Source organism: Brachionichthys hirsutus, chromosome 8 (genome assembly GCF_040956055.1).
Source record: "Brachionichthys hirsutus isolate HB-005 chromosome 8, CSIRO-AGI_Bhir_v1, whole genome shotgun sequence".
Taxonomy (NCBI): domain Eukaryota; kingdom Metazoa; phylum Chordata; class Actinopteri; order Lophiiformes; family Brachionichthyidae; genus Brachionichthys; species Brachionichthys hirsutus.
The window spans coordinates 8,454,552-8,470,070 of record NC_090904.1 but is presented as its reverse complement, the minus strand read 5'-3'; the positions used below and the strand labels follow the sequence as shown (position 1 = coordinate 8,470,070).

The window sequence follows — 15,519 nt, the reverse complement described above, 5'->3', positions numbered from 1 at the left end:
TTTTTATAAGTAGACGTGTCTGTCTCTCCTTTCAACAAATATTTGTGAAACATTATCATCAGGGTTCACCGTGGATTCATTGACACAGACTTGTATTCACTTAACTTGCCATCAAAATTTAATTTTCGCCGCTTTTAAAAAATAAAGTGAACAAAAATGAAGAATAAGGCTTATTTTTGTTCGTGTGTGTTTTCTTCCATTTTTAAATGAACCTCCTGAAAGAGATAAGAGCGGGTCCATTTCCTTTAAACCTTCCTTTATCAGTAAATAGTAAATACTCATGATACTGGCAGGTGACGGAGGCGTGAAAGTGAGACAAGCAGCTCTTTTTAAAGCTGAATATTTAACATGCTGCCGGTCAACTCAGCGCAGAAATAAACTCTTGTTAGCTTCTAGAGCAAAGTTTGCATTTTTACTGTGGAAATGTTCCCGACATGAACAGTCTCCTCCCCGGAACTTCCGGAAGGCGCGCGAGGGCAGCCGGAAGGGGATGGGCTAACCTCTCAGGGACCTGGCGCCCTCCTCGCTTGCGATTCGTCGCCGGCCGAGAGTTTTCGCGCCAACGCGCTGCATTGTGGGAAGGCATTGCGGAAGTGTGTGTGGATCGGCTGTTGTCGGATGCGGCGGAGGGATTTTAAAGCCTTTTTTTTGTGTGAGAATTTGCACCGATGCCGGCAGAAGAGTCGTCGGACACGGAGACCGGGAGGATGGGGGAGAGTTCAGGCCGGAGGAAGAGCTTGGAGACCGGGAGGATGGAGGAGAGTTCGGTCCGAGTGAGTCTACAGACGTTGTGTCAGGAGCTCAACATGGACGAGCAGACAGCCGCTGGAACCATGGATAACTTCACGGCCATATGGAACACGTACACGCTGGAGGTAACCGCGACTTTAACGGCAGCTAAACGTCACCGCCGCAGGGTTCGGGAAGCATCTCCGTCACCGCGAAGCCCCCGGTGCATCGCCGTTGTAATACCGGTAGAACAAGGTCATAAACAATACAGCGGTCATTACACGTTTAGCCCTCACGTGGACCTGTGTACAGAAATCTGATAATTTGCATAAATGTGATCACATTAAATAATTGAGGTATACATTCACTAATCATTCAAATGAAATTAGGCAGCCTTTGAATATGAATGTAGGCTTTGTTTATATTAGCCACATACCCAAAGATCTGACTGTGGCAAAGCAGGCCTTGATCCAACCCTGTCAAATGCATCCGCACACTCGGACTCGTGTTTTCCTTTAGGATGATGTGTTGCTTTTTGACATCTTGATCAATTCCCTCTTAAGTGTAGCTTGCTCACTTGCCGTGAGCTACACACACTAAATAAATAAAAGTGACCCATTTGGGTGATATTTCAAATAAATTAGACTCTGAGTTTTTAAAACTATTGTATTGTGACAATTAAAACAATCTTAATACAATTATAAATAAGTTAAAACTGTAAACTTCAAACACTTGGCAGCAACAGCCTGAATATGACAATGTAACTAGTACTAGTACTAGTATAGTATTAACTATTCAAGCTTAAAGGTTTTGGCTGGAAAGATTAACTTCTCCACATTTTCTGCAGAAAGCACAGATCCGGTTGCCGTGACAACATCTCCAGCGGAGGAGGAAACCCGTTCACTAGCAACAGAGCTAATGCTTTGCTAGTTTTGCTATGTGTGCACACCTGCGAGATTCCAGCGCGCCTCCCCGTCAGTCAATGGTGTCCGACACTCAGAGGCGTCCGTGCGGAAACTCGCCCAGGATTTTAGTTCCGCACGGAGCGCGAGTAATAAACTTAATGAGAAACAAATGCATAAAACCGAAACGGTTCAATACATTACGTGAACCGTTACACCCTTATTTACGCTACACTTTATGCTGTTACAGTTGAAGATTGAAGTTGTACTCATAGTAAAAATATTGTAAAAGTAGTAAAAAGGTTGTAAAACGGTTACAAATAGGTAGTACATTCTACAGAAGAATCTCTATAAACGGTTCCTCAAATGTCTCTGTGTCGGAACTCCTGCAGCATCTTTTGGTGTCCTCGTACTTTATATTCGCCCCTTGGCTTTGCCAGCATGATGCTTGTAAAGCCAGCTACCAGTGTGTTGTGTGCGTGAACGAGTTGCGTGTGTTGTGTTTCAGGGAGATGTGGTTCACTGGTTGGCCTGTTCACTGTATGCAGCCTGCAGGAAAGGATCCACTCCCACAGTGGGCAAAGGCTTGATGGAAGGGAACTGTGTCTCCCTCACCCGGATCCTCCGCACCTCCAAACTCAGGTCAGTCACCTTTGGGTCTGGAGGACCGGCAGTTCCAGAGATGCAGAAATAAATTGCATAAAGCTACATTATTACATTGAAGGTTTTGGGTCCCGCAGACACCTTCTTGGTGTGGCTTGTGTCCTGACATTTGTGTCCCCATCTTCCCAGTCTGATCCAGTTTTTCTCTAAGATGAGGAAGTGGGCCGAAATGTCCAACCTGCCGCAAGACTTCAGGCTGAGGATGGAGCAGCTGGAGCGGAACTTTGAGGTCTCCACCGTCATTTTCCGCAAGTTTGAACCCATTTTTATGGACATGTTTCAGAAGCCGCAGGGAGGAGAGATGCCAAGGCAACCACGCAGCAGAAAACATAGGCAGGGCTCACACACACACACACACACACACACACACACACACACACACACACACACACACACACATACTACTACTGTACTTTGTGCTTGTCTCCTGAGGGGTCGCCGCAGCAAATCAACCTCCTCCACTTCACCCTGTCCTTTGCATCGTCCTCCCCAACACCAGCCCCTCTCATGTCCTCCCTCACTACGTCCACGTATCTTCTCCTGAGTCGTCCTCTAGCCCTGTTCCCTGGCAGTTCCATCCTCAGCGTCCTTCTACCGATATAGTCCCTGTCTCTCCTCTGGACATGTCCAAACCATCAAAGTCTGTCCTCTCTGACCTTGTCTAGAAAACTTCTGACCTTCACTGTCCCCCTTATTGTCTCATTTCTGATCCTACCCAACCTGGTCACTCCCAAGGAGAACCTCAGCATCTTCATCTCCTCCTCTTTTAGCTCCGCCTCCTGTCTTCTCCTCAGAGCCACTGTCTCGTCATCGTCCCAACATTCAGAGTCCCTACTCTGTCCTGAGCTCTTCCATTCCCTCTTCTCTCCTTGCCGATGCACCCGTCTTCCTCCTCCTCTTCACACGACACCAATGCAGATAAACTACTGTAACATCCCATAATAGTTCTTTTAAGTAGCTGTTAATCAGAAGGATGATTTTCTCTGATTAATCGGAGTTGTTAGTCCGGGCAGGGCTGACTCCTTTCTCTCCTGCAGGCGGCTGCCGTGTCACGTCAGCGACGTGTTCAAGTTCTGCTGGACTTTGTTTGTCTACACCAAAGGTAACGGATTGCATCCTTACATTCTGTAGAAGCAGCTGGAGCTGACGGCTGACCCGTTTGTGGTAGTTGGAAGTTAGCGCGCGTGTGTGTGTGTGTGTGTGTGTGTGTGTGTGCGTGCAGGTAACTTCCATATGATTGGCGATGACCTGGTGAACTCGTACCACCTGCTGCTCTGCTGCCTGGACCTGGTGTTCGGCAACGCGATGCTGTGTGCCAATAGAAAGGACCTGATCAACCCCGAGTTCAGAGGTCAGCTCCTGCTGCCGGGCGGGGCTTCGGCCCCGGGTGTGACCGATGGGGTGGCGGGCTGTCCATCGGGGCGATCGTGCGTGTGTTCATGCCTTTGTGTACGTGTGTAGGCCTACCTGCTCTCTACCACTCCGACGGACACGTTCCCCCCAACAAGCCCCCTCCTTGTGTGCTGGAGAGGTTGTGTGAGCTCCACGACGGGCTGGTGGTGGAGGCCAAAGGCATCAAGCAGCACTACTTCAGGCCCTACATCCAGAAACTGCTGCAGAAACAGGTGCGGAACGGATCGCCGTCCTCCAGAGACTTGAGCGTCTCCTGGCAGGGCGGCGTTGATGAATGACTCTTCTCCCGCTTTCACGTGATTTAGATCCTGAAGGGAAACAAGGAGCGCCTGACCGAACTGCTGGATCCTCAGCACTTCATCGACAACAAGTGAGCTCCATTTAACGCCCTCGTCTCGTTGGTGTTTCTGAGTTTCAGTTTTGCGTCTGTGTGTTTCCCGCCACAGTAAAGCCATGAACAGGGAGTACGAGGAGTACGTACTGACTGTGGGCGACTTCGATGAGCGCGTGTTTCTGGGAGCTGACGCAGACGAGGAAATCGGTACCCCGAGGAAGATTATTCAAGAAGCGTCCTTCGGCCAGATGACCAATCAGGATCCACAGAAGGTACGCGCTCTCAGAGGGCTACAGGTGACGTCCTCTGGGTGTTCCTGTACGGATGATGTCGTCGCCTTCTAACTGGGCAGTCGTCTCTGATCAAACGTCGATACTCAGGCCATCCTCTCTCTGAGCAGTCGGGGTGTCTCGCCCCCTCCACCCCTCTAACGGGGCGAGGTTACCTGAAGGAGAAGGATTTGCTAGTCACGCCCGTCTCCTCGGCAACGCAAAGCGTGAGCCGACTGCAGAGCATAGTGGCCGGGCTGAGGACGGGGCCCAGCCTCCACTTGATGCAGGTCTTCAGGTCAGTCCTTGTTCAGGGTTCGAGCCTCTTTCTGTCGGGGGGTCCTGGTTGTGAAGGATTTAACCTGTGGTCAGCTGTCATTGTGTGCCTGTGTTGTGTTGTGTTGTGCTGTTAAAGGTCGTGCTCCAGGGATCCCACAGAGTCCATTGTGGCCAGAGTGAAGACGCTAGGACAGACCTTCAAAGGACATTACACCAACAAGTCAGAGGACGTGCCCGGCTCCCATATCGGTAGGACAAGTATTCCTGGTGGGTGGGATAAGGACAAAAGAGGCTTGGCTGATTCACTTGTGTCTTGTTACAGAGTTTGCGGAGAACCGCCTGAAGCTGGCGGAGATCCTCTACTACAAGGTCCTGGAGAACGTCATCGTTCAGGAGACCAAACGGCTGAATGGCAAAGACATGAGCGTAAGCAGCAGAGCGACACCAGCCATTACTCCGTCTGCTCCGAAGCTGTGCTTCCAGAGTGGAATCCGGCTGTTCTCTACCAAGTGGTGTGTAGATTAGAGCAGCGGCGCCCAGCCTTCTTCCTGCCACGGACCGGTTTCATGGCGGGAATTAAAAAAGAGGAATACAATCTAACCACGAAACTTTTTATTATGCACGTGCAATAACTATTAAACTAGTATTACACCAATATCTACTCACCCGTTGTGGTCTCAGTAATCGCTTCTGTCCTTCATGTTCACGTTTTTTTCGTTCATAAATTCCAAGTTCTCGTCGTTTAATCCAAGTTCTCATCGTTTAATCCAAGTTCTCGTCATTTAATCCAAGTTCTCGTTGTTTAATCCAGGTTCTTGTTTTTTAATCCAGGGCTCTTGGTCTCTAAGTGCTGAAGCGGTTTTGAAGGCTTCGTTACCTGGCTGAAAATAGAACACCTTTTAGACTCTAATAACCGATACAATAGTATGAATTAGTTACTAGACTGAGGGTCTCTAGTCCATCCTGGTTGCTGTGGGGCGTTGGGGCAGCAGGCTGAGGGTCTCGTCTGTAAGGCAGGTGATGTTGGGGTGAAACTGGACGCCTTAGAGACAGTGATGTAGAGAAGGATGCCCCCCCCCCCCCCCCACCACCAGCTCCTGGTACAACGAAGGAGCACTCGGACAATGAGACTGACCCCTCCCTCAAAAACTGAACGGTCTTTCCTTCCTGTCGCAGTTAAAATATACAATGCATCGTTTTTACCTTCGATTGCTTTTTAAATATTTGTTAATCTTATACTTTTATATTTCTATTATGAGCATTCTGCTGACGGACTTTCCCTCTGGGATTAATGAAGTATTCTGAATTGTGAACGGTAAACTAGCTGCACTGCGAACAGAGTAGCTCCGCACCATGTTGCTGTCTGTACTGACGTAGCCTTGATGCTAGCTGCTTAGCCGTAGCTTGAAACGTTTTGTTGACCGCTGCTTGAAGAGGGTTTTTCTGTGCGTTGCTAGACGTTGCTGGAGCAGGATATCTTCCACTGCTCCCTGATGGCGTGCTGTCTGGAGGTGGTCCTGTTCTCCTACAGCTCCCAGAGAACCTTCCCCTGGATCATCAGCATATTCCGCCTGGCCCCGTTTTACTTCTTCAAGGTCAGCGCTCCATTCGAGTCATTTCGCCGCTTACATCACAGTTGTTTGTGCTTTGGCTGACGCTATCAGAGCGCTTAATGGTCAGATGTCGTGTGTGTGTGTGTGTGTGTGTGTGTGTGTGTGTGTGGGTGGGTGTACGCGCAGGTGATTGAGGTGTTTATCCGCTCAGAGGAAGGCCTCTCAAGAGACATGGTGAAGCATCTGAACCGGATTGAGGAGCAGGTTCTGGAGAGCCGAGCATGGAGCGCAGACTCGTCCCTGTGGAGCGCCTTGCAGGCCGCTGGGAACAGGGTCCCCACCGTGGAGGAGGTCAGGACAGAAACTAGAACATCGTGGAAAAGTTTGGGTTTTTGCTCCTCATCATTGAAATCAAATTACATTTATTACACACAAATACTTCTTAAAAGTGTCTTCGTTTATGGTCCCAGTCGCGCCTCGTGGAGCGCTAAATGTCTCAAACAAGCCCAGTTCCATCGGTTACTATTTTATATCCTCTTCCTTCTTTGCGCAGGTAAACTTCTCCTCCAGTCTCGACTCTGGTCCGGGTTCAGGTTCTGGTTCATCCAGCATTGGTCAATCCCACCTGCCTTTGGTCGCCCTCTCCCCCATCGTCCATCCCCGCATCAGAGAGTTCAGATCGGGCCTGGGCAGCGCCCGTAAAGGTGGGCGACTGTCGTGTGCCTTGGTCGTGTCTGACTGGGCGGAGTCGAGTTACGAAGGCTTTCTTCTCTTTTCCAGACGTGCCTCCGTCTCCTCTGTCTGTCCACGACCGCTACAGCTCCCCAGCGGCCGGCAGCGCCAAACGCCGTCTCTTTGGCGACGACCCTCGAGCGTCGGGGCCGGCCCCCAGCGGGACCTCGGTGCCATCGCCAGCCAAGCGGCTGACATTCGGCTCCAGCGGCACCCTGAGGATTGGCGGCCAGACCGCCGTTCTGAGCATCCCGCTGCAAGGTAGGAGATTTTTTTTTTTAGTTGCCAAATGCCTTCAGAGCCGCTTCCCTCCAATCGGGGCGGAGCTTTTCGGCCAGAAGCTCAGGCGTCACTGATCCTGTGTTCACCTGAATCTCTGCAGGTGTGAACAGTGAGCAAACCATCACGCTGATCCCGGTTCAGCCGTGTGACACCTCGGGTACCATCAGCGGTCAGTTTCTTCTGACTGCCTCCCCCGGCCGAACGGCCTCTGCTCCCGCGACCTCCGACTTGCAGGCGGGACACGGGCGGCCGCGGCGCACCGGGTCGCTCGCTCTGTTCTTCAGAAAGGTTAGGAGATGAAGAGACCCAGAAACACGTCTGCTTCTTCATCCTCCACCGCTTTCAGAGTTGGCATTAGCGCCGTGACTGGAACAGGGTGTGGTCCCGAGGGCTGACTGAAGGAAATCACCGCCACAGCTCCCGACCGGTGTGTTTTCAGGTGTATCACCTGGCCAGTGTGCGTCTGAGGGATCTGTGCGTGAAGCTGGACATCCCATCGGAGCTGCGGGGGAAAATCTGGACGTGTTTCGAACACACTCTGGTCCACTGCAGCGAGCTGATGCGGGCCAGACACCTGGACCAGCTGCTGCTCTGCAGCGTTTACATCGTATCCAAAGTGAGGAAGCTTCACATAGAATGAATGCGTGTGTAGACGGGGAACTTCTGGGACGCCGGGTTAGTCCACTGACACGGGGAGACGGGGACGCGACCCAGAACAGACCGCGATGGGTGGATGAGCTAAACACTCCTTTCATTCCTTCCTTCTTTCCAGATCATTAAGGAGACTCACACCTTCCATGACATCATGAAGTGCTATCGCAGCCAACCACAGGCCAGCAGCCATGTGAGACTCACACACACACACACACACACACACACACACACAGGTGTTGGTATAGCCAGGATGATGAAGGTGTGAGGTGGATTTAAACCTGCGTCTTCTTTCTAATTCAGCTGTTCTTCCATAAAGTTTGATCCAGCGCAGACATTTCTGAGTTGTTTGCTGGTTTAGGGAAGGGAATAAAACCGTATGACACCCTCCAGTCTTTCAGGATACCGGTCGTCATGGTTACACAAGCCGTGACGACAACGTTTCAGCTTTTACACTGATTTTTTACATTTGTTTGATGCACGAATCAAAGCTCCAGTAGGTATGTTTGTCTGAGGCGGTGCTTCACCGTGAAGATGTTCGCATGCATGACGTGCAGCCTCATGATTGGTCCGCTGAGTCATGTGGGCGTGTTTTACGGAAAGGTCTATTATCATTTTGTCTGTTTGAACTGGGTTATAAATCTACACACAAGTTCCATCTGTTAAAGCGGTGTGCGTGTCTGTGTGTGTGTCTGTGCGTGTCTGTGCGTGTCTGTGCGTGTCTGTGTGTGTGTGTGTGTGTCTGTGTGCGTGTCTGTGTGTGTGTCTGTGCGTGTCTGTGTGTGTGTCTGTGTGCGTGTCTGTGTGTCTGTGTGTGTGTCTGTGTGTGTCTGTGCGTGTCTGTGTGTCTGTGTGTGTGTCTGTGTGTCTGTGTGCGTGTCTGTGTGCGTGTCTGTGCGTGTCTGTGCGTGTCTGTGTGTGTGTGTGTGTGTCTGTGCGTGTCTGTGTGTGTCTGTGCGTGTCTGCGTGTGTCTGTGCGTGTCTGTGCGTGTCTACGTGTGTCTGTGTGCGTGTCTGTGCGTGTCTACATGTGTCTGTGCGTGTGTCTGTGCATGTGTCTGTGTGTGTCTGTGCGTGTCTGTGCGTGTGTCTGTGCGTGTGTCTGTGCGTGTCTGTGCGTGTGTCTGTGCGTGTCTGCGCGTGTGTCTGTGTGTGTCTGTGCGTGTGTCTGTGCGTGTCTGTGCGTGTCTGTGCGTGTGTCTGTGTGTGTCTGTGCGTGTCTGCGTGTCTGTGCCTGCAGGTGTACCGCAGCGTCTTGCTGCGTCCCGCCCCCAGAGAGCAGGTGGCCGATGAAAACATGGAGGTTGATCCGGTTTCAGGAGGAGAATGTAAGCCGAGCTTCATGCCGACGTTGTAAAAATACAAATATTGAAGAACTTTTCGCCACAAAGTTCCTACAGAAGGTTTTTCTTTTGATCATTATGATATCCAGTATCCAACAGGACTCAGTCTGTGATCCTGTCTCAGATCCGCTCCTTGTTTCTTCAGCTGCAGAGAAAGCCAACCAGGTTCCAGGAGAAGGGGAGCGTGGTGACCTCATCCAGTTTTACAACAGCGTCTTTGTCTTGAAGGTTAAAGGTTTCGCGCTGCGATACGCCGTCAGCGACAACCAGGTGGGGACACCCTGACATCGGTGCAAACTGGGCTGGAACCCAATCACTGGTTGTGTAATCCGTGTGTGTGTGTGTGTCCCTCCAGGCGGACGCTCCTCCCCTCTCTCCATTCCCTTCGGTTCGGGCTCAGCCTCTCTCTCCTCGGCGAGTGTCCCAGAGACACTCCTTGTATGTGTCTCCTCACAAGAACTCTGTGGGAGGCGTCACGTCCAACTCCTACACCTACCGGATCAACAACAGCCCGTCCAAGGCAAGAACAGTCCCTGGTTACACTGATCCTGGGATTAGGTTTGAATTCAGGCCTCATCTAGCATCTACATCTTCAGCTCTACCTGACGAATATGGTTACAAAAACTCGTGCTGTCAAGCGATTAAAAAATGTGAACGATCATTTAATTATAATCTGTAATTAATCTACTGTAATTACCGGTAATCTCTTTTTTTTATGTCCGAGAAAAACCCTCAACTTGAGGTGCTCTCATTTAACCTCAATCCATTATTGTGGCAGATCAAAAGATTTATGTATAACAAACAGTAGCTTTATAAAGTCAATTATTGTTTGACTTGAATCAGAAAACTTTATTAATCCAGGAGGGACGTTCCATCCCAACAGATGCAGCCCTATTTACATTCTGCTGTGTTTGCAGAATGTCTTTGCTTTTCTTTTCTCCGTCGTGCATCTTGCTGGTTTTGTTCATCACCGTCTTCCTGCACGGAGGCTTGTTTAACCCCTCGTCTTCCACCATGTTTACCGGCCTGCAGGTCATCGCCATCCACCCGGCGAGTACGTTTTTATCAGCGTGTCGGTCGCAGACTTGCTCCTAGCGGGGCGTCTCCTCCAGTTTAGTTTAGTTAGCTGCCAACGTTAGCTGTTGGGCTGCTTTGGAGGTAAACAAACTCCTTCTTACAAACAATGACAGCCAATCGGTGTCCGCTTCAGGGTGTCACTGACTATTCCATCCCCGACAACCGGAGGACAAAAAGCCCAACGTATAAAAGGATTTTATAAAAAGTCAAAACGGAAGCAGAGAAAAACATAACGCGCTAAATAAGACTGTAATTAATCAATAGTCATATGCGGTAATTTGACACCCCTAATAACGATGATTGCGTTTAACTGAGGTTGGTTGCTAATGCGCTGCATCGTCTCCTCTGACTGTTCCTCCCTCTGCACTCAGGAGTTGTCCGACATCAATCGGATGATCCGGCAGGGCTGCATGAACAGGAAGAGGGCCTTCGCCATGGATGGGGACGTCATGATGTCATCAGCGTGTGACTCCCCTAACAAGAGGGCGTGTCCAGAGAATGGTGGCGGGAGCAGCCCGGACGTGCTGCTGAAGCGGCTGCAGGACGTCGTGTCGGAACGTCAGAGCTACTGAAGCTGAAGCGCCGGTCCTCCGAGAATCAGGGACATTATTAAAGGAAAAAAAACATCTGTCTTTCTGTGAAAATATCAAATATGAAACTTAAAAGGAGGTTGTTTGGATACCCACCCCCAGGCTTGTAGTGACGTGCAGAGAGAGTTCCAGAGAGGCAGGGAGGAGCACCTGAGTGGGCGCAGCGCTCATACTAGCAGTTAGTCTGGTAAATGCAGATGATCTGAACCAGCGTGTTCGTTAAAAGGCATCCAACTTCGGCATCCAACTTCTGAAAAGAGGCTTTAAGAGAGTCTCCAAGCAAGCCGGCCGATGGAGCAGCGCATTGAGGACATGGGAGGAGGGCCTCATCAACCAGGGCTGAAGCTGCAGGTCAACTGGCCACTCCAAATTGTCCATAGGTGTGTGTGCGTGTTTGTCTTTCATGTGGCCCCGTGATGAGCTGGCGTCTCATCCGGGGTGTAGCTCGCCCGTTGTCAGCTGGGATAGGATCTGTAACGGGATACGGGCGCTTGACTCCACATTCTCGGGTATTTAACACGCCTGCTTCTGCTTTTATAGATTGTATTGTTGAAGGTAATTTGTTTTACTTATTAGTTTTACATTTCTTCAAACGTTTCGTGGTTATGAGCCATTGACTTGTCTTTCATGCTGTATTAATCTGATTAACGCGAAACGGGGTTGCTCCGTTGAAGCAGCATTTGTGTACCTGAGTGTTTGTGTGTGTCTAAGTAGTCTGATTTTAAACAACTTCATAAGTGTTATTTTATTCATACATGGTTGTTAATAGCACAGACTTCTACAAAATAACCTCCGATTGTAAAATGCAAATGGACATTTTGCTTCCGAACAGCCCAAAAATACAATTATGAGAATCTGTAAGCAGCAATTGACATTGTGTGTCTGAGGTTTCTCTTGTATTTGAAGAAGTTTGTCTTTTTCTACAAAGTTTGGCAAAATAAACGTAGCTTCTTGTTTTTAAAGTTCTCTGTTCTGATGTGTTCTTAAAGTTTATATTTATATTGAGATTTATAATTCGTGGCAGGTATAATTGGGCCAGGTTTGTAAATTACATTATCATACATGTACCTAATTACTACTTTATGGGCAGCACGGACTTGGGCCTTTTCTGTGAGGAGCGGACACAGCGGTTCAGAAGATGAATGAAATGAATAATTGTTTATGGCTGCCTTAATAATAGAAAATAATTTTTTGGAGGAAGTTTTTGTCCGTGAGTATCACGGAACTGTTGCTGTCTGCAGTTTCCGCCGGTTCACCCTGTTGACGGACCCTGACCGGAAGTGCCTCCCGGTAGTTGTTGCCACGTCGGATCGGTTGAACTGAGGCTTTATTCACTTTGAACAAGGAAAACATTTGTGTGTGTGTTTTCAGGTTTAGTCTTAATTATGGTAAGTCTGACAGCATTTAAATAAAAAACTCTAGAAGCCGTTTGTGGTGTTCAAATAAACCGGTACCGTGCTAGTTTAGCTACTAGCCCTTAGCATGCTATCTAACCACAGATGGCTAATACTATAATCAGTCGCTCATATCCGTGTCATTTTCAGGTTTCTGTTATCAATACGGTGGACACCTCCCACGAGGATATGATTGTAAGTCTTTACGTACTATTCTTATCCAACTTGTCATTGCAACTCACGTTAGCGTCAGCATTAGCATTCTTCGAATCAAGTTTAAGATAAAATAAGCAGGACCACAGGCCTGAGTTTATGGTAGATGACATTTGTTTATATCCTTTAACACTGTAATGTATTGTAAGTGTCACACGTTTATTCTTGTATGTAATTAAATATAAACTAACGCTGATTTTCTGTCGTCTCGCTCACTCAGATTTTGGGTGACACTTCGCTGCCTGAGTGGAGCTGCTGTGTGTTTGATTGGACTTTTGATCGGTCTTCCTGAGGTTGTGAAAAGATGAAGGAGATCATAGCCTCGCTTCAAGTGTTTGCGTCTCTGTTTCAGCACGATGCCCAGATGGACTACTATGGCACTCGACTGGCAACCTGCTCCTCGGACCGCACCGTAAAGATTTTTGATGTGAGGAACGGCGGGCAGATACTGGTTGCAGACCTGAGAGGGTGAGAAACGGGCTCTGTCCTGTCACTTAAAGACAAGTTTATTTAAACCTCTAAATGTTCCTCTTTATTCGATAGCCACGAGGGTCCCGTGTGGCAGGTAGCGTGGGCTCACCCAATGTTCGGCAACATCCTGGCCTCCTGCTCCTACGACCGTAAAGTCATCATCTGGAAGGAGGAGAACGGATCCTGGGACAAGATGCACGAATACGCGGGTCACGAGTCTTCAGGTCGGTACAGCTGTCCAAGCATGTTCCCCCCCCCCCAATTCTCATTTGTTGTCTTGTTTTCATTTTATTGGATGTTTGGTGAAGTCTCGTTGTTCTGTGCAGTTTCCTATAGTTCTTAAAATAAGCAATGGACCAGAACGTTCTTCTTCTTCCTCCCATCTTCCGAGCTTGTTAACAAAATTCCAGTCATGGTTTGCAGCTCCGGACCAGAATGTGACTAAATCTGCTTCTTTTCCCTCCCAGTGAACTCCGTCTGCTGGGGTCCCTACGACTTTGGTCTGATCCTGGCCTGCGGAAGCTCAGATGGAGCCATTTCCCTCCTGACCTTCAACGGGGATCAGCAGTGGGACGTCAAGAAGTTCAACAACGCCCACACTGTGAGTGTCGTTTCGGACGCGCTGCTGCTGCATTCCGCTTTGTCTCCGTTGTTGAACTTGGTCGTGACTTTGATGCAGATTGGTTGTAATGCGGTGAGCTGGGCCCCCGCCGTGGTTCCGGGCAGCTTGATTGATCAGCCGTCAGGACAGAAGCCCAACTACGTGAAGCGCTTCGTCTCCGGGGGCTGCGACAACCTGGTGAAAATCTGGAAGTACGTTTTTCTACGGAGTCAGTTTCCCAACAAAACTTGTTCTCTCGCCTCTCATCAAAATAAATGCTAAACATTTTACTTGTCCCGCCCCCAGAGAGGAAGACGGTCAGTGGAAGGAGGACCAGAAGTTGGAGGCTCACAGCGATTGGGTGAGGGACGTCGGCTGGGCTCCTTCTATTGGTCTCCCCACCAGCACCATTGCCAGCTGCTCCCAGGTCAGATTTATTCGAGTGAAAAGCAACATGGTGTGTGATATAAGTGTTCACAGTTTCAGGAAATCCCCACGCAAATGCGCCAACTGGCCAAAAATAGTCACACTCTGAATTTACCTGAGCAAAGGGCTCATAAAAACCACTAATCAATGAGGCCAATCACAAAGAGAGACTTTGAGAGAACAGTGCACCCTCTAGTGGTGAGTTCCTGCTCCTCTCATTAACAATCTGAATCCTCTCACCTTCCCGGGAGTCGTGCTAATAGTTTAGCTTCGAGGCTACGCTTTAAAGTGTTTCTAAATTGATGACCGAGTCGATGCAGCGCCAGGAGTAGTGAATTCACTTTGGGTGACGGCAAGAGAAGCCATTTTGTTTCCTCGGATGCTGACATTTCCCGTTACTACGATAACAGGATTGAAACGTTTTGGTCCTAGGATGGACGCGTGTTTATCTGGACGTGTGACGACCCCGCTGGAAACACCTGGACGGCCAAACTGCTCCACAAATTCAACGATGTCGTCTGGCACGTCAGCTGGTCCATCACCGGAAACATCCTGGCTGTTTCTGGAGGAGACAACAAGGTAGACGCCTCGTTCTGCTTCTTTTATTGCTGGACTCTTCTTTCTGGCGGACGGTGACTCAGGTGTGCGTCCACAGGTGACGTTGTGGAAGGAGTCGATGGATGGCCAGTGGGCGTGTATCAGTGATGTCAGCAAGGGCCAGGGTGCCGTCTCCACCATCACAGACACCCAGCAGAGCGAGCAGTGACATGGCGGCGACCCGCCTCTCCGAGGGTGACTCGGTAAACGTGGCGGACTTTAGAACTAACAACCGGCGTCCATTTGATCGAGCTTTTTTCTTTTTTTGATGTCACTTCCTGTTTGGCCAGGATGGATATTCAGTTTGAGCCAAACCAAATTCATCCTAAAGAGGGAGACCGCCGTCCCTTCCCACGTTGCTTTGCTCCTGAAACATTCCACCTCCACCCGCGGAGGATAAAACCGCTGCTTCATCCAAACCGCTCCTAAAAGTGGAGAAGAGCAGCTCCTCATGTGACTCTTGAATAACCCTCAATAAATACTCCGTCAAGATATCGGTAAACCTCAGCAGCCTTGTTGCTATGGCAGCCAGTGAATGACTCAATCTGTTGCCAAAACGGCTGTAAATGAGTTATAATTACAGTTTTAGAAGATTTTCTTTTCCATCAGAAACCATTGATGCTTTTCATATTTGATGTAATTAAACTATAATGTAAAAATAAATGTATCTGTTTGATTCTTTATGTGGTGAGTTGATGTTTCATCTTCCGTACCTGCCTCTCAATAGACTCACCTTTCCCTCTACAGACTTTTGGTCCCCTGAACCCCTCCTAATCATTTGACATTTAATTCCAGGTCCTTAATATGTCATCATTAACAGTATATCCAAATGATGGCAAAGTTTATATCAGAGATTATTAGTCAAATCACAGTTCGGATTGTCAAACATTTAGGTCCAAAACTGTAGGTGTGACTGATAACTATCAGAATCAGAATACTTTAATAATGCCATAGGGACATTATATATATATATATATACACATGTACAGTATACATATTT

General features: G+C 48.9%; 2 protein-coding genes across 2 annotated transcripts; both read left to right on the top strand.

Moving 5' to 3' along the window:
• Positions 1-668: 668 nt before the first annotated feature.
• rbl1 (retinoblastoma-like 1 (p107)) lies at positions 669-10,869 on the top strand. The gene is made up of 22 exons (XM_068742096.1): positions 669-875; positions 2,140-2,273; positions 2,424-2,627; positions 3,332-3,396; positions 3,517-3,645; positions 3,756-3,919; positions 4,013-4,077; positions 4,154-4,313; positions 4,442-4,608; positions 4,726-4,838; positions 4,912-5,015; positions 6,047-6,184; positions 6,329-6,493; positions 6,696-6,846; positions 6,923-7,135; positions 7,257-7,444; positions 7,596-7,772; positions 7,929-8,000; positions 9,048-9,135; positions 9,296-9,420; positions 9,506-9,670; positions 10,599-10,869. The coding sequence occupies exons 1-22, from the start codon at positions 669-671 to the stop codon at positions 10,797-10,799; spliced, it is 3,195 nt and encodes a 1,064-aa protein (XP_068598197.1). The 3' UTR covers positions 10,800-10,869.
• A 1,209-nt stretch (positions 10,870-12,078) lies between these two features.
• On the top strand, positions 12,079-15,182 carry sec13 (SEC13 homolog, nuclear pore and COPII coat complex component). The gene is made up of 9 exons (XM_068742509.1): positions 12,079-12,205; positions 12,362-12,406; positions 12,777-12,892; positions 12,968-13,119; positions 13,363-13,496; positions 13,575-13,708; positions 13,803-13,923; positions 14,355-14,501; positions 14,578-15,182. The coding sequence occupies exons 1-9, from the start codon at positions 12,203-12,205 to the stop codon at positions 14,686-14,688; spliced, it is 963 nt and encodes a 320-aa protein (XP_068598610.1). The 5' UTR covers positions 12,079-12,202; the 3' UTR covers positions 14,689-15,182.
• The last annotated feature ends 337 nt before the right edge of the window (positions 15,183-15,519 follow it).

Coding starts and splice junctions, on each gene's coding strand:
- rbl1 (XM_068742096.1), top strand. CDS start 669: ATGCCGGCAGAAGAGTCGTCGGACACGGAGACCGGGAGGATGGGGGAG. Junction 2,628..3,331: donor CCACGCAGCAGAAAACATAG/GCAGGGCTCACA, acceptor TCTCTCCTGCAG/GCGGCTGCCGTGTCACGTCA. Junction 6,847..6,922: donor CCTGGGCAGCGCCCGTAAAG/GTGGGCGACTGT, acceptor TCTCTTTTCCAG/ACGTGCCTCCGTCTCCTCTG.
- sec13 (XM_068742509.1), top strand. Junction 13,120..13,362: donor CGCGGGTCACGAGTCTTCAG/GTCGGTACAGCT, acceptor TTTCCCTCCCAG/TGAACTCCGTCTGCTGGGGT. Junction 13,924..14,354: donor CCATTGCCAGCTGCTCCCAG/GTCAGATTTATT, acceptor TTTTGGTCCTAG/GATGGACGCGTGTTTATCTG.